Source organism: Gorilla gorilla, chromosome 2 (assembly GCF_029281585.2).
Source record: "Gorilla gorilla gorilla isolate KB3781 chromosome 2, NHGRI_mGorGor1-v2.1_pri, whole genome shotgun sequence".
Classification (NCBI taxonomy): Eukaryota; Metazoa; Chordata; class Mammalia; order Primates; family Hominidae; genus Gorilla; species Gorilla gorilla.
The window spans coordinates 9,139,174-9,161,224 of NC_086017.1; the positions used below are offsets into that span (position 1 = coordinate 9,139,174).

The 22,051-nt window shown below is 44.4% G+C and overlaps 1 protein-coding gene and 1 long non-coding RNA gene across 4 annotated transcripts in view; both read right to left on the reverse strand.

Annotated features, from left to right (window-relative positions):
* Window positions 1–12,678: 12,678 nt before the first annotated feature.
* Window positions 12,679–22,051, reverse strand: part of LOC129532709 (NADH dehydrogenase [ubiquinone] 1 alpha subcomplex subunit 8-like) — a 201,756-nt gene continuing 192,383 nt past the window's right edge. Inside the window, exons 4-5 of the mRNA XM_063703552.1 lie at window positions 12,912–12,969; window positions 12,679–12,818 (exon numbers count right to left, since the gene is read on the reverse strand). Of these exons, the coding sequence (XP_063559622.1) occupies window positions 12,694–12,818; window positions 12,912–12,969 (183 nt within the window). The 3' untranslated portion in view covers window positions 12,679–12,693. The remainder of the gene's footprint in view (window positions 12,819–12,911; window positions 12,970–22,051) is intronic.
* The window catches only part of LOC129532309 (uncharacterized), a 30,499-nt gene continuing 24,450 nt past the window's right edge, over window positions 16,003–22,051 (reverse strand). For 2 of the 3 annotated variants that reach the window (XR_010132721.1, XR_010132722.1), the window contains one exon: window positions 21,574–21,793. This is a non-coding gene — a long non-coding RNA (uncharacterized lncRNA). Of the gene's footprint in view, window positions 16,094–21,573; window positions 21,794–22,051 lie in introns of those variants that run through there. The other variant, XR_010132723.1, reaches the window with a different exon arrangement.

Below are 22,051 nucleotides of genomic sequence, written 5' to 3' on the forward strand. Positions count from 1 at the left end.
ATGGATCAAAATCTAAGTGTTCACCATAGCAGTAACTATGAATCAAGAATCAAGAGTAAATGACAATATTCGTGGGTGAAGATATGACAGCAACAGGAAATTTGTATAGCCTCAAAGTATCCCCCACAAGATGCTTATTACTTACAGTGGGAAATATTAGTAACTTTACACTGGAGTAGGGTGGTTAATTTTAACCACCTTAAAATTAACATTACCAGCAACAGGACAAATCAATATCATGTGCCTTTTGGTAGAATGCACTGATCAGGAAACAATATCACTTCCATTATATTCTTACCAAAAATGCACAACCTCAATTTAACCAAAGAAAATGTCAGACAAATGCAAATTGAGGAACATTCTACAAACCAACTAGGTGGTACCCTACAAAAGTGTCAAGGTCATAAAAGACAAGAAGACTGAGGAACACTTCTGCATTTAAAGGAAACTAAGGAAACACGACAATTAAATGCAATAAATGATCCTGGATCAGAAAAAGAACATTAGTGGAAAAAATGGCAAAATTTGAAAAGGCTTTATAGATAACAGTATCATAATCAACGTTAATTTCTGATTTTTATAACTGTATAATATTTATGTAAGTTGTTAACATTTGAAAAATCTGGGTGAAGGCTATGAGAATTCACTAAACTATTTACGCATTTTTTTATGTTATTTCCAAAGGAAAAGTTCAAAAAAAAAAAACACCCTGCTAGTGCCTACCCTTCGTACGTTCATCTGTGCACATGAGCACGCACATGTAACTTTCTTGTTTACTCTAACAGAGAGAATCCAGAGTCAAGTACTTACCTATTGTACCTCTTCCAGCAGATTTTTCAGACCCTGACAGGTTTACCAGTACAACACCTCCAATGCTATGAGAATAACAGTCATTAATGATGAGCTAAAGAATTCTGAAAAGGCTAATCATAAAGATAAAAATTATTTATAAGTGATCAAGACTAATCTCAACTTTGGGTAAAACTATCAAATAATTTAGCAATTTCAATAATAATATCTAACAATATCAATATAATATAGTGTTATATTTGTATTAACTCATTTAATCCTCACAAAATGTACAATATTATACCTTATAAGGAAGTCTTATTACTGCCATTCCCATTTTACATGTGAAAGCTAATACATAAAGAGGTAAGGTAACTTGACCAAGATCACATAGCCGAGACTGAAATACAGGCAGTTTTACTCCAGAGTCCAGTGCTTTTATGTGCTATGCTATCCACTGTCTTTCAGTTAAGAATGAATTAACCAACTTGTCATCCCTTTCCAATCTTTCTTTTGGATTATACAAATATATCAAACCCATATAAATCCACCAATGGTACTACTCTTGCTTATTGGTAAAATCTAAATTAACAGTAAAACTATCCTTACGTGCTTAAACAATTTCACTAATCTCATGATTTTAGTGGATAAAAATAAGACTGAATTAAGGATGTAGAGATATCAGAGGTCATTCATAAACTCAACTGTTATTTTCTGGGCATCTAATATGGGCAAAGCACTGGGTTACAGAAGTGAACAATACAGATGTGGTTCCTGTCCTCAGGGAACTCTTTACATTGTCTATTTCTATGAATCTTATAAATTGTAACACGTTTTCAAGTAGATGAGATATTGCTAATTAAAAAAAAAATTAGCCTAATTCTCTCACCCTGATGAGAAAGACCAGTGTGGCAGTGGGAGAGGAAGATGAAAGAAAATATGTATTCCCTTACGGAAAGAAGTCATCAGAACTCAAGTGTAGTCCTTACATTAAATATGCAAACCCTTCAATTAAATCATCACAATTTTCTGTAATAATCACTGTTCATATTCAGATTCAGCTATTATTTATTGAGTATCCACAATATATTAGAAACCAGGGATTTTGTTTCCATTTAAATGATGATGATTATGATAATGGCTAAGTATAGTGAGCACCTCCTGTTGCGTATCAGACATTGTTCCAAGCACTTTAGAACTTCTACTCATTTAATCCTCATAATAATCCTATGAGAGAAATCCTATTATTATCCCCAATATACAGAAGAGAAAATTGGCACAGAAATGTAAGGAACTTGTTCAAGATCTCAAAACTAGTAATGATGGAGATGGGATTGGATTCCAAGTTGTTTGGCTTGAGGCCACACTCTTGTCTCTCAATTGATGAAATGAGATTTCTTTGCTTAGATTCCCTTCAAGATTGTTGCTATGTAAAATTCTTTTTATAGCCTCAGAAATTGAATCTCTTAGTAAAATGCCAATTCAAAACAAAATATTAAACAATGTTTAATACATAATTCTTAAGAACATATACTTACTCAAAAAATTTCTAAGTAACACTTTTTTTTAAAGGTACAGATAGTAAATATTTTAGGCTTCTGGGCCACATGGTATTGCAATTCAGCTCTGCCTCTGTAGTGCTAAAATGGCCATAGACAATTTGCAAATAGATGAGAGTGGCTGTGTTCTAATACAATCTGATTTACAAAACCAGCAGCTGACCCAACATAGTTTGCCAACCTCTGTTCGTCTACCTACTTTAATGAGAAGAAGTAATGTACTCTGTCAAAATACTTACAAGTTCAATATTTTATATCCATTTCCTTCTTTATCAAGTCTTTATTAAGATACCACGAAGAAAAGTTATAAATTAGCACATATTTTAAATAAAGTTAAATAAAACCTCATTTACTTCTCCAATACAAACATATTTCCCTAATGCAAAAATTTGCTCGGCTTAAAACATTAGTAAACCATGTAAAAGAATAAATCCCTAGTGGCCATAAAGTCTAAATGATAAATTAGTTGGATCAACCAGCTGCCCATTGGAGCAACCGTGGTTAATTTACCCTTATAACTAAAAAAGAAAAACATTTAATATTAAGAGCTACCAGTCTTCTATGATTGCCCAATACCAGACACTTCATAGCTATTACCACTAAACTTTAAAACAAGGCTGCAAGGTAAAATAGATATCATTTTCTCAACTAGGAAACCCTTTCAGAGTTTAAGGAAACTGCCCCAGGGCAAACAGCAGAGCTCTTATTCAATCTCAGCTTTGATAACCAAGAAACACTACTCTCCATCAAATCATCCTGCTACCTTCTCTGATTTTGTTTCATAAAATAAGTTTTATTAAACCAACACATCTTTTTTCAATACAGTCTATGGGCAAAGCCCTATGCTAGGTCTTTGATGACACAAATATAAAACAAGGCTATGGCCTTCAAGGGTTTACAAACCAGTAGGGAAGACAAGACAAACATACACAAAGTTAAATTAAAATATTTAAGTATAGTTATCAGCAACACTCATATTATGCAGTAGTGCAAAACTGCCAAATGAATTATACAGAAAATAACTGAAACATCACCTGAGGCTTAGACAATTAGAGAAAACTGAATGTTAGCTTTCTAAGAGAAGTAGAAAAAGGAGAAATAAAAATCAAAACAAAGAGGGGAAATTGCCTTAAGAAAAAGAAATAGAAACTTGGGAGATTATGACGATTAAGCTGCCACATTAAGTGTGAACGTCAGTCCAATAGGTGATGAGTCTGCAGACACATGAATGGGAACCAAAGCAGCCTTGGGGTTTTCCCTCTGGTTACCCTACCCAGGAAGGTTTAGAAACCTAGTGCAGGATGTGACAGGGCTAAGTAGCATCATGTCCACTTAAAGCCTTCTTTTATCCACATCTTTCTTTGCTCTTACAATACAAACTACCCTGGTGCCACTATCAGAAATTGTAATATTGTATTTTTAAGCAGAGTAAACTAGCTATCACACTATATGCTTACCTTAAAATTACAGCTAATAGTTTAGAAAGGGTAAATCTATCTCCACTCTTACTTGGAAATACTGCAGCAAGGATTAAAGTAAAAAGTCCTATGAGGAGAAAAGAATTTAAAAATGGTACATGAGTTTAAATACTGTCAACATTTTTACTACCAACTTCATTGTTTAAATAAGCAAATTATATACCTACCTTTCAAATTATTTTTGTCACTCTTAACTAAGAAAATGACTGCAGTTAAGTAATGACTAGACTGAAATGTTTAAAGTTCATGCATAAAATAGCCTCCAAACTAAACCATGTTTATTTCAACAGTACAGATCAAGTACAGTCCTATTTATTTTAAACTAATAGGAAACTTAAATCTTGTTCAGAGTAACAAGCTGACTTCATCATAATCAAGCCTGTGTCCCTAAAGTTACTTTTATAGCTTTAAAAATACTTTTGTCTTCCAGATTTGAAAGGTGATTCAATCTTAAAAATAAAACACCTATCATAGGGCAAATTATAGTTCTGAAATAAGCAATTAAATTTTAGCCAAAGGGTCTAGAAAAAGATCTCTGGAAAGGATGTGTGAAGGGAAAGGCAACTACAATACAAAAGGCCAGCCTATAAAACTGTAATATGTTGTTATATAAAAAATATTGTAAAGTATTTGAAGGAACATAAATAGCACAGGCTAAGGCATGAAACTACAGTCATGCTTAACAACAGGGATAAATACAGAGAAAATGTGTGTCGTTAGGCAATGTCATCCTTGTGCCACCATCATAGAGCATACTCACACAAACCTAAATGGTATAGCCTACTACACAGCAAGGCTATATGCTATAAGCCTATTGCTTGTAGGCTACCAACTTGTATGGCATGCTACTGTATTGAATACTGTAGGCAACTGTAACACAATGGTAAGTATTTGTGTATCCAAACATATTTAAACATAGAAAAGGTACAGTAAAAATACAGTATTATAATCTTATGGGACCACCATCGTATATGCAGTCTGTTGTAGACTGAAACATCATATGCAGCACCTGACTGTATACAGATTAAAAGGCAGTTATAATAGACTAATGTATATTAGAACTAATGTAAGAAGCTATAACAAGATTAAAATGTTGTACATGTACACATATATATACCAGAAATACATACACTGATTTATAATGCAGATTTTTAAAGACAAATTTCTTACCGGAAGTTGAAGATAAAATATTAACTATAGCAACTTGTGTGTCTGAAAGTGCTTCTTGATATGACAAATTTGCCAAAAACCACTAAAGAAAAAGAAAACCAAAGTGAACCCTAATGAAAGACATGTTTACATCTGTCATTACAATTCAGAATTCCCTTTTTTGTTCTCCTCCTAAATACCGTTCTCACAAGATGTTTTAAAAGCTGCTTTGTATTGAAAAAATCACAGGCTCCCAAAAAAGACAAACCTTTATAATCAAACCTAAGACCATGCTACCCAACTGCCCTTAAAATTTAACAATAGTTGGTTAACAATTAGCATTCAGGTTTTTTTTTTATGAGTAAAATCAAGTATCAAATCAATTTAAACATTTGCTTTATCTAGGCTGCATGTAGTGGCTCATGCCTGTAATCCCAGTACTTTGGGAGGCTGAGGTGGGTGGATTGCTTGAGCCCAGAAAGACCAGCCTGGGCAACACAGTGAAACCCCATTTCTACAAAAAAAAAATACAAAAATTAGCCAGGCATGGTAGTGCACACCTGTAATCCCAGCTACTCAGGAGGCTGAGGTGGGAGGATTACTTGAGCCTGGGAGGTTGAGGCTGCAGTGAGGCATAACTGCCTCACTGCACTTCAGCCTAGGTGACAGAGAGACCATTTCTCAAAAAAAAAAAAATTGCTTTATCTAAGTACTGCTGACACTCTGTTAAGTTTATCTAAATCATATTTAAATTTGAGAAAATTCTCCAACATTAGAATATATACAGATGAATACAGCATAATGAGAAATCTATTAAACCAGATGATGTGCATGGATATGGATGGACCTAGCTAGCTAGCTGGATTGAAAAATAAAAGGCTATATTCACTTTGGAAATTTAGAAATGTCCTATGAAAATGATAATTTATTGATTAATTGTGATTGCTTTTCTGAATCTCAGTTTGGAGACACAACCCAAAGAGTTCTCATAACTTTGGATACAGTGAAGGAAGTTTTCCAGCTATCAGGACTTTTTTTAAAAAATTCTTTCTTCTCTTCCACTTATCTAGGTTAGGATGGAGAATAAGAAATAATACTTTTTTTGATGAAGGTTGGCAGGATGTGTGTGTGTCCAAAGTTCAGTAATTTTCACTGATAATTCATCCATTTTTTTGTGGATAACACTTTTTTACTATCTGAAACAATGCTACTATGAATATCTTAATTCTAGTACACACCTGCCACCTGGTGCATAAGTACATGAGTGTCACCAAAGCATATACTAAGAGGTAGATTGCTGGGTCAAGCAAACTAAACTAATGGCTGGTTTTTGGTGTCTCTGTTACTTACACTGGTTGACTCGAAGAGTTATTCCACCAAATGACTTATCTCTATTAAGAGAAGGACATCTCTCGATCTCTCTCAGAGCTTGTGGCTGAGTAGTTTTACACTAGTATTTACATTGCAAAGAAGTAGTAGAGACACATGATTGTAGAGCACTACCAGAACGCAGCAGATGGCTGAGAGCTTAGTAGTCTCCATTCACTCCATACTGTACTCAAGGCTGAAGCCAGAATGAAACTGTAGCAACGTGGTTCTGATTCCATCTGCAATCCTTTGATTTCCTAGATAATTTCACATGCCTATCTAGATAGGTCTCGAACTCCTGACCTCAGGTAGTCGACCCACCTCAGCCTCCCACAGTGCTGAGATTACAGGCATGAGCCACCACGACCTGCTAGGAGTTCACGCTTTAGTTGGGGAAAATATACAATAAGCAAGCCAATTTTTAAAAAGAGAACTGCAATTAGAGTTAAATGCTACAAAGACAATCTCACAGGAAGATGGGATGTAGAATGATAAGGCTCTCAGAATAGTAGGAGAAACTATTGCTTCTTACGATGTTTGTCTTTCTTTGTATCAGTGCTCAGCTGAGCCTGCAGTGCTTCAGAGGCAGCTTTCGTTTTATAAAAATCTATGATTTCTCCTTCCAGTTGTTTTTCTCTTCCTCGAGCTTCCTTATCTCCTCCTGTTGAATCATTTTAGGATGCTCGAATTTGTCCTGCAGCTGTGAAACCAATGTGCAGTTGTGACACCAAAGCAGTGTGGCTGAACACCCAAAAGAATATGCTTTTTTCTGATTATCAAACAAACCCAAATCATCACAGTAGAGCACAATCTTAATAACAATCTCAAAAACTCAGGAGTAAACACTCAGATATGGAATTTTTCTTTTCTTCTTTTTTCCTTTTATAAGATGGAGTCTCACTCTGTTGCCCAGGCTGGAGTGCACTGGTGCGATCTCAGCTCACTGCAACCTCCATCTCCCAGTTCAAGTGATTCTCCTGCCTCAGCCTCTTGAGTAGCTGGGACTACAGGCATGCACCACCACTACAGGCGTGTGCCACCACACCTGGCTAATTTTTGTATTTTTAGTAGAGATGGGGTTTTGCCATGTTGGCCAGGCTGGTCTCGAACTCCTGACCTCAGGTGATCCTCCCGCTTTGGCCTCCCAAAGACTTTTTTTTTTTTTTAAATATAGAGACAAGTTCTCAGTACATTGCCCAGGCTGGTCTCAAACTCCTAAGCTCAAGTGATCCTCCCACCTCAGCTTCCCAAAGTGCTGGGACTGACTGGATGCAGTGGCTCATGCTTGTAAACTCAGCACTTTGGGAGGCCAAGGTGGGAGGATCTCTTGAGCCCAGGAGTTCAAGACCAGACTGGGTGATATAGCACAATAGTAAACTTCAACAGGAGAGAGAATCTGTAAACTTGAATATAGATCTTCTGAAATTATCCAGTCAGAGGACAAAGAAAAAAAGAATAAAAAAGAGAAAAGAAGGCTGGGTGTGGTGACTCAAGCCTGTAATCCCAACACTTTGGGAGGCCGAGGCAGGCAGATTAAGAGGTCAGGAGTTCAAGACCAGCCTGTCCAACATGACAAAGCCCCATCTTACTAAAAATACAAAAATTAGCCGGGTGTGGTGGCACACACCTGTAGTCCCAGCTACTTGGGAGGCTGAGGCAGGAGAATCGCTTGAATCCAGGAGGCGGAGGTTGGAGTGCAATGTGAGCCGAGACCACACATTACACTCCAGCCTGGGTGACAGAGCATGACTCTGTCTCAAAAAAAAAAAAAAGAAAGAAAAAAAAGAGACAGAGAAAAGAAAGCCAACAAGACACCATTAGGCAAACCATTGTCAGGTTATGGGAGTTTGGGAAGGAAAGTAGAGAAAGGAGAAGAAAGCTTATTTAAAGAATGGCTGAAAACTGCCTAAATCATGGGAAAGATTTACACATCTAAATCCATGAAGCTTAAAGATTCCTAAAGAGGTTCAAACCAAATAGATACTCACCAAGTCACAATATAATCAAATAGTCAAAAGTTAAAGAAACTTTGCAGGTCAGGACAGAATCGAATAATACATTCAAAGTGCTGAAAGAAAAAAACTGCCAGCAACTAATACTATGTCTGACAAAGCTGTCCTTCAGAAAGAAAAAAGAAATAACGTGTTTCCTCGACAAACAAAGCTGAGGGCATTCAGGACCACTAGGTCTACCTTCAAAAAATGCTTAATGGAGTTTTTCAAGTAAAAATGAATGAAGTTGGGAGCGGTGGCTCATGCCTGTAATCCCATTTTGGGAGGCTGAGGTGAGTGGATCACCTGAGGTCGGGAGGTCAAGACCAGCCTGGCCAACATGGCAAAACCCCACCTTCAGTAAAAATACAAAAAATTAGCCAGGTATGAAGGCCACTGAGATCGTGCCACTGCACTCCAGCCTGGGTGACAAGAGTCAAACTACATTTCAAAAACAAAAAACAAAACAAACAAAAAAAACAAAACTTGAGGCCTGACCTTCTGCTCCTCTCCAACCTCCCCTTCTCTGGGCCCAAGCCACCTTGGCTGAGGAGGGGGTGAGGAGGTGTGAGCCCCTGCCAGGAACCCACTGCCCGGACCAAGTACTCGGCCCCCAGGCCTGCGTTCAGTGAGGCCTCCCATGGCGTCAGCATGTTCGTGTGGAGGAATGCGGAAGGTCACTCTGCGGCCGTGTTCCCCTGGTACTCCATCCCCTTCCTCACCCCTCCCTGCAGCCACATGAGGCCCAGCAACCTGCCAGTCACTCAGTGGCCTCCAACCAAAGAAAACAACCTGCCAAGTTGGCAGCTGTTGCTCATGAGCGTCCACCAGGTGGGACAGGGAGTGTTGACCCTGGGCGGCCCCCTGGAGCCACCTGCCTTGAAAGCCCAGGGACCGCAACCCCACACACTATGGGGGTGGTGGAAGCTGGTAAAAGCTCACCTCCCACCATGGAGGAGGAGCCCTGGGCCCCTCAGGGGAGTCCCTGCTGAACAGTGAGACACAGAATGACCATGATGATGCTTTCCTCTCCATCATGTCTCCTGACACCCAGTTGCCTCTACCACTCAGATGATGTCAGGCCCAGTCCCTCAGTGCCCTGCGCAAGGAACAGGACTCATCTTCTGAGAAGGATGGACGCAGCCCCGACAAATGGGACAAGGACCACATCCGGTGGCCCATGAGTGGCGGTCATGATCTTCAGCAAGCGGCACCAGGCCCTGGCAGGGAGCACCAGGGTCACTCCAACCAGGATATCCGGACCGTCAGCCAGATGCTGACTCTAGCCCAAAGACTTCTACTCAGTATGGAGCTCCAGGCCACTTTGCAGCCCCTGGTGAGGGAGGTGTACATACCATGAATAGTGGGACCTTCAGAGCTTTTCACTTTTCGGAAAATAGCTCCTGTAGGGGCTACAAGATGGAGTGTGAAGAGGGCCTTGGGCCACAGGGAGGTGCCTGTGGACTAGGGGGAGTTCATGCACCCCTTCTTTCCCCAGAGGGGCTGGACTCAGGTGAGTATGGGGGTGGGGGCTCCTGCACTTCGACACAGGCAGCGGGAGGGTTTTCTCCCCATTCCCTCTGCACTCCCAACTTGAGCTATACTTTTTAAGAAAGTGATTCACCCTGCCTTTGCCCCCTTCCCCAGAACAGAACAAGTTGATCATGGGCGATATTTTTCATTGTGCCAAAAAGTTGCCATGACCGTCATTAAACCTGTTTAACACCAAATAATAAGTAAAATAAAATAAAAAATTCGGGCTTGGTGCAGAAACTCACCCCAAATAAATCACCTACCAAAATATTTACATAATGGTGGAAATATTCCAAAATTCAATATTTTGGGATTTATACACAAAAGATAAACAAATTAGAGGCCAAGAGGCTGCCGGAAGGGAAAAACGGGGCCTGGGAAGGCCGTTGTGAGGAATGAGCTGGGCCTAAAGAGGCCACTGGCAGGCGGGAGCTGGGCCTGCCGAAGCGGCCGAGAGGCAGGAGCTTTGGACTCGGGAGGCCGCAATGAGGCGAGAGCTAGCTGGGCATGGAGAGTCTGCTGTGAGTCCGCTGTGAGTCCGGGCCCGTGCAGGCCTTCGAGAGGCAGGAGGCCGGGCCTGCAAAGGCCCACTGGAGGTCAAGTTCTGGGCCTGAAGAGGCCACCAAAAGTCAAAAGCGGGGCCTGGGAAGGCCGCCAAGAGCCATGAGCTGGTCTGGGCTGAAAGAGGCCACTGGGAGGCAGGAGGAGCTGCGCCTGGAGAGGCTGACTCGAGGAAGTTTTGCACCTGGAGAGGCCGCCGAGAGGACGGAGCTGGGCCCGGGTAGGCCGACTTGCTGCTCTTCCGGGCCCAATTCCAGGCCGACTTGACGACGACTTGGGCCTGCTGGGAGCTGGGCAGGAGCTGAGTCCAAAGACGTTGTTGGGAGGCCAGAGTCAGGCCTGGAGACACAGCCGGGAGGAAGAGCTGGGCCCGGAGAGGACGCCGGGAGGCTGCAAGTGGGTCTGGAGAGGCCGATTTGAGGAGGCCCGGCCTCCGCCTCCCACATGGCGGCCTCTGCAGGCACAGCTGTTTCTCCTGGTTGCATCTCCCGCCTCCCAGCAAACAAGCTTTTTTGGCTCAGCTCCCGCCTGCGTTTGTACACCCCGAAGTTTCTGCAACCAAGCTCTTCAGACCCACATCCCGCCTCCCAGTACCTGAACAGTACCAGCTCCGGCTGGAGAACAGAGTCTGTAGGCCCCGCTGTTGACTCCCAGGGGTGTCTCCAGACCCAGCTCTCGCCCCACCACGACCTCCCAGGCCCAAGTCGCTGCCTGCCTCCCAGCAGCCTGCGTGCAACCCTGCTCCTCCCTCACGGTGGCCTGTTGAGGCAGGGGGTCACGCTGACCTCTCTCAGCGTGGGAGGGGCCGGTGTGAGGCAAGGGGCCCACGCTGACCTCTCTCAGCGTGGGAGGGGCCGGTGTGAGGCAAGGGGCCCACGCTGACCTCTCTCACCGTGGGAGGGGCCGGTGTGAGGCTAGGGGCTCCCGCTGACCTCTGTCAGCCTGGGAGGGGCCAGTGTGAGGCTAGGGGCTCCCGCAGACCTCTGTCAGCCTGGGAGGGGCCGGTGTGAGGCAAGGGGCTCAGGCTGACCTCTGTCAGTGTGGGAGGGGCCGGTGTGAGGCAAGGGGCTCAGGCTGACCTCTGTCAGCGTTGGAGGGGCCCGTGTGAGGCAAGGGGCTCATGCTGACCTCTCTCAGCATGGGAGGAGCCAGTGTGTGGCAGGGGCTCATGCCTCTGGGCAGTGTACCAGAGGCATGGGCATCAACAGGCCACCGTGAGGGAGGAGCTGGGCCGCATGGGGGCTGCTGGGAGGCAGGCAGGGACTTGGCCCCGGGAGGCCGCCGTGGGGGCAAGAGATGGGCCTGGAGAGGCCCCTGGGAGGCAAGAGTGGGACCTGCAGAGGCCACTCTCCAACCATTGCTGGGCCCGTACAGGCCACCGAGCGGCAGGAATTAGGCCCGAAGAACTTGGTTGGAGAAAGTTCGGGACCTACAAAGGCGGTTGGGAGCTGGGCAGGAGTTGAGCCAAAAGAGCTTGCTTACTTGCTGGGAGGCAGGCCCGGGAGATGCCGACTTCAGGACAACTTGGGCCTGCAGAGGTCGCCGGGAGGCCCAAGCTTGGCGTGGAGAAGCCCACCGACCGGAGACCATTTGGGGCCTGCAGGTGCCATCGGAGGGCAGGAGCTCATCCTGGAGAGGCCACCGTGAGGCCTGACCTGGGCCTGGGGAGCGTGGCTTGAGGAAGCTGTGGGCCAACCAAGGCAGCCAGGAGATGGGTAGGCACTGAGTCCAAAGAGGTTGTTGACAGGCAGGAGTTGGGCCTGGAGACACAGCCAGGAAGAGGAGCTTGGCCCGGAGAGGATGCCTGGAGGGTGCAAGTGGTCTGGAGAGGCCGACTTGAGGAGGTTCTCAGCCCAGAGAGGCCGCCGGAAGGCAAAAACTGGGCCTGGAAAGGCTGTGGTGAGGAATGAGCCCCATGGGCCTGAAGAGGCCACTGGCAGGCGGGAGCTGGGTGTGTAGAAGCTACTGTAAGGTTGGGAGCTTGGCTTGGGGGGTCCACAGTGAGGCAGATGCTGGGCCTGAAGAATCTGCTGTGAGGTAGATGTTGGGACTGTAGAGGCCGACGGGAGGCAGAGGCTGGGCCTGGAGGGGCCAAGATGCAGGAGCTGGGCCTGGAGAGGCTGCAAAGAAGCATGAGCTGGGCCTGGTAAGTCAACTTGAGAAAGCTCAGGGCCTGGAGAGAAGGCTGGGAGGCAGGAGCTGGGTCTAAAGAGGCCATTGTAACGATGGAGCTGTGCCTGTGGAGGCTGTTGTGAGGCAGTAGGCTCATCTGCGGAGACTGCCGTGAGGTAGGGTATGGGCCTCAATAGGCCATTGTGAGTCATGAGCTTGGTCTGTAGAGGCTGACTGGAGAGAGTTCTGGGCCTGGCGAGGCTGCCGGGAGGTAGGAGCTGGGCCAAAAGATTGAAGCACATTTACGTTTATTAGGCACTTCATTTCCATTATTACACTGGAATATATAATAAAATAATTATAGAACTCACCATAATGTAGAATCAGTGGGCGTGTTAAGCTTGTTTTCCTGAAACTGGATGGTCCCACCTGAGCGTGATGGGACAAAGTGACAGATCAATAGGTATTAGATTCTCATAAGAACAGCGCAACCTAGATCCCTCACATGCACGGTTCACAACAGGGTGCGTTCTCCTATGAGAATCTAATGCTGCTGCTCATCTGAGAAGGTGGAGCTCAGGCGGGAATGTGAGCAAAGGGGAGTGGCTGTACATACAGACGAAGCTTCCCTCACTCCCTCACTCGACACCACTCACCTGCTGTGTGGCTCCTTACGGCTCCATGGCTCGGGGGTTGGGGACCCCTGCTCAAGTGCATCCAAAGCGACCCTTCCCACACCAGTCTTCATAGTGGTCAAGGGCAGCAACCACTTAGCTCCCAAGGCATGTGCCTCAGCTGGCATTTCATCACAATCAACAGTAAGTGGTAGCTTGAGTCATTGTGAGGTCACTTCCTGGAAATCACCAGCATCCCATTTCCCACCGGCAAAGAGCTCAGCACTGCCCCCTGGGAAACCAAACCTATGCCCAAATCCCATCTGTGTGGGTTTATCTCCTGGGACCCTTCCTAACATATTAGTCAGAGTCCAATCAGGAAGCATAAACCACTCAAAAGTTTAAAGTGGTAAAATTTAATACGGAGAATTATTCATTATAACAGGTGAACAGCATAATGAGAGATTGGTTAGCACAAAGTAAAGAGAACTCTAGAGAATACAGGACTAGCCCAGGCCAGGCATGGTGGCTCATGCCTGAAATTCCAGCAATTTGAGAAGCTAATGCAGGAGGATTGCTTAAGGCCAGGAGCTAGAGACCGGTCTGGACAACACAGTGAGACCCTGTCTCTATCCAAAAGAAGAAAAAAGTTAGCTGGGAGGGGTGGTGCACACTTGTAGTCCCAGCTACTCGGAATGCTGAAGTTTGAGCCTGGGAGGTCAAGGCTGCAGCGAGGCATGATTATGCCACTACAGTCCAGCCTGGTGACAGAGCAAGACCCTGTCTCAAAGAACAAAACAACAACAACCGTTTACAGACAGAAAAGAGATAGAGCTAATAAGCTGAGGAAAGATGTTGAAATATGACAAGTAAAGTAACATGAGGTCTTTTGTCTATTTAAAATAATCAAACAAAAAATGACTTACTAAATTATAATACCCTGTGCTGGCAAAGGTGCAGTGAAATGGGCACTTTCTTATACTATGAGGGGTGTTTACATTGTGTATAAGCCTTCCGGGGTAAAGCCTGTCAATTTTTTAAAATAATGGAGACAGGGTCTCACCATACTGCCATACTGCCTCCTCCAACTCTTGGCCTCAAGCAATCCTCCTCTCTTAGCCTCCCAAAGTGCTAAGATTATAGCTGGGAGGCACCCAAAACCCTGTCAATTTACATCAAGGGTAATGAGAATGTCCATTCACCATGTTTCACAGTAATCTTACTTCTGGGGAGACAATTCAATCTAAACAAAAGGTCATCTGTACAAACACAGTAAAAATCTGGGAGTAACTGAAGACAGAGTTGGTAAGTGAAATAAGAAACAGTTCTAAGAAATTAAACTATGATATCAATAGGCACCTGGTATAAAAGGTCAGTTGATGTTAGCTGCTACTTTTTTGTTGTTTTGAGACAGGGTCTCACTCTGTCACCCAGGCTGCAGTGCAGAGGCCTGATCATGACTCATTGCAGTCTCAGCCTCCCTGGGCTCAAGTGATCCTCCCACCTCAGCCTCCCAAGTAGCTGGGAATACAGGAACATGCCACCACACTAGGCTAATTCATGTATTTTTCTGTAGGGATGGTGACTCCCCCTTTGTTTCCAAGGCCTATCGCAAACTCTTGGCCTCAAGCCATCCTCCTGCCTCAGCCTCCCAAAGTGTTGTGATTACCAGTGTGAGCCACCACACCTGGCCAGCTGCTACTTTTAGCAATATTATTATTATTCCACTCAATTAAAAATTATTATTTTCAAGGCTACGCAACAGTATGTATCCTACAGCGTAATTGTAAAAACATATACAGTCGCCGTCCCTCAGTATACAGAATTAGTTCCAGCCCCCATCTCTGCATATACCAAAATCCATGCTTACTCACGTTTCGCTGTCACCTCTCTGGAATCCACGTATACGAAAATTCCAAATATTAGTTGGGCATAGTGGCAAGCACCTGTAGTCTCAGCCACGTGGGAGGTTGAGGTGGGAGGATCGCTTCAGCCTGGAAGGTTGAGGCTGCAGTCAGCTGCGATAGCACTACTACACTCCAGCCTTGGATAACAGAGTGAGACCCTGTCTCAGAGAAAAAAAAAAAACAAAATAAAACAGGTTAGAAATTGTAATGAGGTCTGTTGGGCAAAATTCCATATAAGCAAAGTATAAATAAATAAAGCAAATCGTGATAAATTAGTACGACTGACTTTCTGGAGTTTCTGACAACAAAAGTAAGGAAAATGCAGAACACAAAGACAGAGAGTAAAAAGAGAAATTAGGAAAGCATTCTACATGTTTAGTAGGAAGACACTGGCCGTGTTCGTGCAACGGCAGTATGTCGTGACATGACATACCTTGGAGAGAAGTTAACAGATGAGGAAGTTGATAAAAATCATCAGAGAAGCAAAATACTGGTAGCGACACTCAAGTAAACCACGAAATTTCCATAACTTATGTCAGCAAAGTGGGAATATTGTACAGTGTGTGTTGAAGTTCCTATACAACATTGTTTATCTGCCGTTTGTTTGTTTGTAAGGAATGTATATACTAGAAGTTCTTCTTGCTGTCAAAAGAATATGTGTGAATAAGTCATTTTAACTTATTCTTCGTTTTTCTTTTATCTTCCTGCCATCATCCCACAGCCTTACTTTAGAAATTTTTTCTTTAGAAAATTGAACAAGTGCCCCTTGTGGTGGCACATACCTCTAGGATGGGAGGCAGGGGTGGAAGGGTCACTTGAGGCCATTAGTTTGACACCAGCCTGGCCAACAAAGTGAGACCCCATGTCTACAAAACAATTTAAAAATTAGCCAAGTATCGTCATGTATACCTACAGTCGTAGCTACTCAGGAGGCTCAGGTTGGAGTACCCTTAGCCCAGGAGTTCAAGGCTGCAGTGAGCTGTGATAGCACTACTGTACTCAAGCCTGGGTGACAGGGTGAGACCCCATCTCCTAAAATAAAAAACAAAGAAAAAAAGTAATTCAAGTAGCAAGCTGTGTGTGGCTTAGTCTGAATATTTGTAAACTAGAAATTCTCAGTCTTTTGGGGTCTAACATCCCTTTAACTTTTTTAACTTTATTGAAGATCTCTAAGACTATTTCTTTCTGTAGATAATTATATTAAAACTAGAAAATAAGACCCAAATTTTTAAATATTATTCATCACATATTAAAGCCATTACATGTTGATATAAGATTTTAAAAATATTTAATATTCATTACATATTAATAATAAAACCATTACATGTTGATATAATACTTTTTTTTCTTTCAGACAAAGTCTTGTTCTCTTGCCCAGGCTGGAGTGAAGTGGCTCAATCTCAGCTCATTGCAACCTCCGCCCCGCAGGTTCAAGTGATTCTCCTACCTCAGCCTCCCAAGTAGCTGGGATTACAGGCGTCCACTACCATGTGCAGCTAATTATTGTATTTTCTTTGTAGAGAAGGAGTTTCACCATGTTGGCAAGGCTGGTCTTGAACTCTTGACCTCAGGTGATCCACCCGCCTGGGTCTCCCTAAGTGCTGGGATTACAGGTGTGAGCCACCGCGCCCACCCCGATTAATGTATGTTTTAAAACACTGATTAGCCAGGCAACAACACCGGGCAGGGGTCTCCTCATTCCCAGCGATGCAAACCCCACTGCATGGCTGAGGGGTTTCAAGGGCTGCAGAGCCAAAAGGCTCTGACTTGAGATATTATTTTACTTGTATTTTTATTTGTATTGTGAGACAGGTACTGCTCTGTCACCCAGACTGGAGTGCAGCTGTGCATTTACAGCTCGCTGCAGCCTCGACCTCCTGGGCTCAAGCCATCTTCCTGCCTCAGCTCCCCAGCAGCTGGTAGTACAGTTGAGTGTCACCATGCCTGGTTATTTTTTTAATTTTTTTGTAGAGTGAGGGTTCTTGCTATGTTGCCCAAGCTGGCCTCAAACTACTGACCTCAAGAGATCTGCCCACTTCAGCCTCCTGAGTAGCTGAAACTACAAGTACACATCACCATGCCTAGCTACATTTATTTAATTTTGAAAAATATTTTTGTAAAGAGCAGATCTTGCTGTGTTGTCCAGGCTAGTCTTGAACACCTGCCCTTAAAAGATACTCGCACCTCTGTTTACCAAAGAGCTGGGACTACAGGCATGAGCCATTGCAATGAGCCTGAAGAGATTTCTTTAATCTAGCATCCCATACTTGGTAGGATTGGGAAAGGCAGTAGTGTTTTTTAAAATTACTTAATAATTTCAGTAACAATCAAACTCAACCTTGACCGCTGCCTTCTCTCACACCCCATATCCAGTCTGTCAGGAAATCCTGTTGATTGTCTTCGACATCTACTAAAGATCCCCACCCAGCAACTCCCTGGCCTCCTCCCCTACTTCTCCCCTCTGACCATCTCTCAACACCACCACGACCCTGGTCAGGACCACCATCATCTCCCGCCTGGATGTTGCCAAAGCTTGGCCCCCATGCTTCTATCACATCTTCCCACAGTCTTTCTCAACTCAGCAGCCAGAGAATGCTTTTAAATCGGGAGACAGATCATGTCGCCTCTCAGCTCAGAACCCTCCCGCAGTTCCCATCTGAGTCAGAGTAAAAGCCAAAGCCCCACCAATAACCTCCCAGGGCTTATGTGATCTGTACTGATCCCCACCCAGCAACTCCCTGGCTCCCTCCCCTAATTCTCTTCCTCTCTCCATCTGCTCCATGGGCCTCCTTCCAGAGCCAGAGACACACCTCAGACAGTTTATTCTATTGTTTCTGCCTACAATCCTCTTCCCTCAGCACCTTGGCCACCTCCTTCCCCTCCTTCAAATCTTTACTCAATTTTCACTTAGGAGGCCACCCCTGACCATTCTATTTAACATTGCCATCTGTCCCCATGCCCACCATGCTCATTTCTTCTTTCTTTACTTTCTTCTTTCTTTTTTTCAAGATCTCACTGTCACCAAGGCTGGAGTGCAGTGGCGAAATCACAGCTCACTGCAACCTCAAATTTCCAGGCTCAAGCGATCCTCCCACCTCAGCCTCCCGAGTACCTGGGACTCCAGGTTCATGCCACCATGCCTGGCTAAATTTTTTAGTATTTTATTTTATTTTATTTTATTTTGAGACAGAGTTTCACTCTTCTTGCCCAGGCTGTAGTGCAACGGTGCGATCCCGGCTCACTGCAACCTCCACCTCCCAGATTCAAGTGATTCTCCTGCCTCAGCCTTCCAAGTAGCTGGGATTACTGGTGTGTGCCACCACGCCCAGCTAATTTTTGTATTTTTAGTAGAGCCGGGGTTTCACAATGTTGGCCAGGCTGGTGTCAAACTCCTGACCTCAGGTAATCTGCCCGCTTCAGCCTCCCAAAGTGCTGGAATTACAGGCGTGAGCCACCATGCCTGGCCAATTTTTTCATTTTTTGTAGAGACAAGGTCTTACTATGTTGCCCAGACTGGTCTTGAACTCCCGGCCTCAAGTGATCCTCCTGCCTAAATTCCTAAAGTGCTGGGATTATCGGCATGAGCCATCATGCCTGGCTTCATGTTCATTTCTTCTTGCTGCTGCAACATAGTTTGCAGTTTCCTACATTTAGTGGCTTAAAGCACCACAAATCTACCATCTTACAGTTCTAGGGGCCATAAACCCAAACTAGGTCTATTAAGGCTAAAGTCAAGGTGTCAGCAGGGCTGCATTCCTTCTGGAGACTCTAATATGTTCCCTTGGCTTTTCCAGCTTCTAGAAGCCACCCCCATTCCTTGGATCATGGCCCCTGACTCCATCTTCAAAGCCAGAGGTGAAGCACCTTCAAATCTCCCTCTCTTACCTCTGCTTTCATCACCACATCTCCTGCTCCAATTCTGAGTCTCCTACTCTCTTTTTTTTATAAAGACCCTTGTGATTGCTGGGCATGGTGGCTCCCACCCAGAATCCCAACACTTTGGGAGGTCAAGGCAGGAGGAACACTTGAGGCCCGAAGTTTGAAACTAGCACGAAAAACAGTGAGACCACCCCCTCTAGAAAAAAATAAAAATAAATATTAGCCCGACATGGTGGTATGCGCCTGTGGTCCCAGCTCCTTGAGAGGCTGAGGTGAGACGATCGATTTAGCCCAGGAGTTTGAGATCAGCCTGGACAACATAACTCAATCTCATCTCTACAAGGACGAGGTGGGAGGATCACTTGAGCCCAGGAATTTGTGGCCAGCCTGGGCAACAAAAGAAGACCCCATCTGGCCAACATGGCCAACCTGGCCACCATGGCAAAACTCTGACTCTACAAAAATGAGCTGGGCATGGGTGACATGCATGTGTAGTCCTAGCTACTTGGGAGGTTGAGATGGGAGGATTGCCTGATCTCAGGAGGCCAAAGCTATAGTGAGCTATGATCACATCAGTGCACTCCAGCCTGGATGACACAGGAGATGCTGTCTCAAAAAAAAGAAAAGAAATATATATTTAATCTCTGTCCCTGGTTCCTGGCACAGAGCTTCTAAAGCTCTTACAAAGACCTCAGTGATAGATGTGACAGAAACATCTTTTGTTTTAATATTTGGTCTTGGTCCCAGGTTTCTAACACAAGAGCCTCTAAGAACTTTGGGATCTCCAGCATGGTAAGAATGCATTTGGGGATGTTGTTGAGATGACTGGGTGACTGCAAGCTCCTAAATTTCTTCAAGAGGAGGGCTGATTACCACGCAACCACATGGTAAGAGGCTTGGAACTTTCAGCCTCATGCACTGAACTCCAGGAGGAAGAGGGGCTGGAGACCGACTTAATCACCAACAGCCAAAGATTTTATCAATCATGCTTGCATAATAAAGCCTCCATAAACACCCTGAACGGGGTTTGCAGAGCTTTCAGGGTTGCTGGACACAGGAGATGCTGGGAGGGTCGCATGTTCAACAGAGGGCATGGGAGCTCTGTGCCCCTCCGAACTTAATTTGCCCTGGGTATCTTTCTTTTTTTGAGACAGGATCAGGCTCTTTTGTCCAAGCTAGAGTGCAGTGGCACAATCTCAGCTTACTGTAACCTAAGCCTCCCCAGTTCCCAGCTCAAGGTATCCTCTCATCTCAGCTTCCCTAGTAGTTGGAACTCTAGGTGCACAACACCACACCGGTTATTATTATTATTTTTTAATTTTTTATAGAGACAGGTTTTCACCATGTTGCCCAGGCTGGTCTCAAACTCCTGAGTTTAAGCGATCCTCCCACCTTGGCCTCCCAAAGTGCTGAGATTACAGGCATGAGCCACTGCATCCAGCATGCACGTCTCTTTCATTGACTGTTTCTGAGATGTATCCTTCACAATGAACCAGTAATAGGAAATGAACTGGCCAGATGTGGTGGCTCACATCTGTAATCCCAGCACTTTCAGAGGCTGAGGTGGGAGGATCACTTGAGACCAGGAATTTGTGGCCAGCCTGGCCAACACAACAAGACCCCATCTGTACAAAAAATAAAAGAAACTAGCCAGATGTGGTGGTGCAGGCATGTAGTCTCAGCTACTAGGGAGGCTGAGGTGGGAGAACCACTGGAGCCCAGACAATCAAGGCTGCAATGAGCTATGACTGCACCATTGCACACCAGCCTGGGCAACAAAATAAGACCCTCTCTCTCAGAAAAAAAGAAAATAAACTGTTTTTCTGAGTTCTGTAAACTGTTCTAGCAAATTATTAAACCCAAGAAGACAGTTATGGGAACCCCCGATTGGTAACAGGTTGGTCAAAAGTATGGTGACAACTTAGGACTTGCCATTGGCATCTGAAGTGAGGATGGCCTCGTGGGACTGAGCCCCTAACTTGTGGGGTCTGTGCTAACTCCAGGTAGTGTCAGAATAAAGTCATGGGATACCCAGTTAATATCCAGAGCACTGAAGAATTTGGTGTAGAAACTCCATACATACATTCAGTCAGAAGTGTGTGAGTAGAGACAAACATGGGCTTTTCTGTCACCTACCTGCTTAACTGCATAGGAGAGGCAATATATGGTGCTCATGAACAAAGCAAACATTAAAGTCAGACCAGACCCAACATTTGACTCAGTCTTAATATCCAGGTGAGCCTGCACAAATCATTCATTATTCCTAAGGCTTCATCACTCCATTCATAAAATGGAGATAACTGTGGCACCTACATGTGATTCTGTGAGAATTAACGAAATATTATGCTTGGGGTTATTGTGATCATTATACCTGTTCCAAACTATTTGACAAGGACAGTGATGGATGAAGACATCAAAAAATCAGAAACTGCAATGAGGTCTCTCAGGCAAAATTCCATACAAGCAAATTACTGTGTCTACAAAGCATTCCTGCCACACTTAATTCACCATTCCCTGAACAAAATACGCCATCTTCGTCGTTCAGGTCTGTACAGTGCTGGTTTCCCTTCCCGGGCAGTTTGCGCTATCCCATCCCGGCCCATTCCCCATCCCTCCAACTCCCCCTTCCCTCCCCACTCTCATACAACTGTTCCTCATCTTTCAGGACTTGGCTTCAATGTCACCTTAACTGGAAGCTTCTCTCACTCTCCAGAAGAGCTTCCCATTGCACTTGATGCATGCACTATTATTTGATCATTTTTAAGTTACAGTCCAAATCTTTTTGTACCTGAATAACATGTTGCCCAGTCAGTCTCTCTTCCTGGATTCAGAAGTCCTTCATGGTAGATCCAGCTGGAAGTGACAAAAAGACATCTTTTGACATAAACGGATGACACAGACAGACATAAATTCTTAAATGTCTTAAATGTTATGTGAAAATTAAACAGAATTCAAAGACTTCTGGGGAACACTTAGGAAGTTACTGGGAATGTCATAAAGGGTTAATTTGTATTTTATTTTATTTTTTGAGACAGTCTCATTCTGTCACCTAGGCTGGAGTGCAGTGGTGCAATCAGGCTCACTGCAGCCTTGACCACCTGGGCTCAAGTA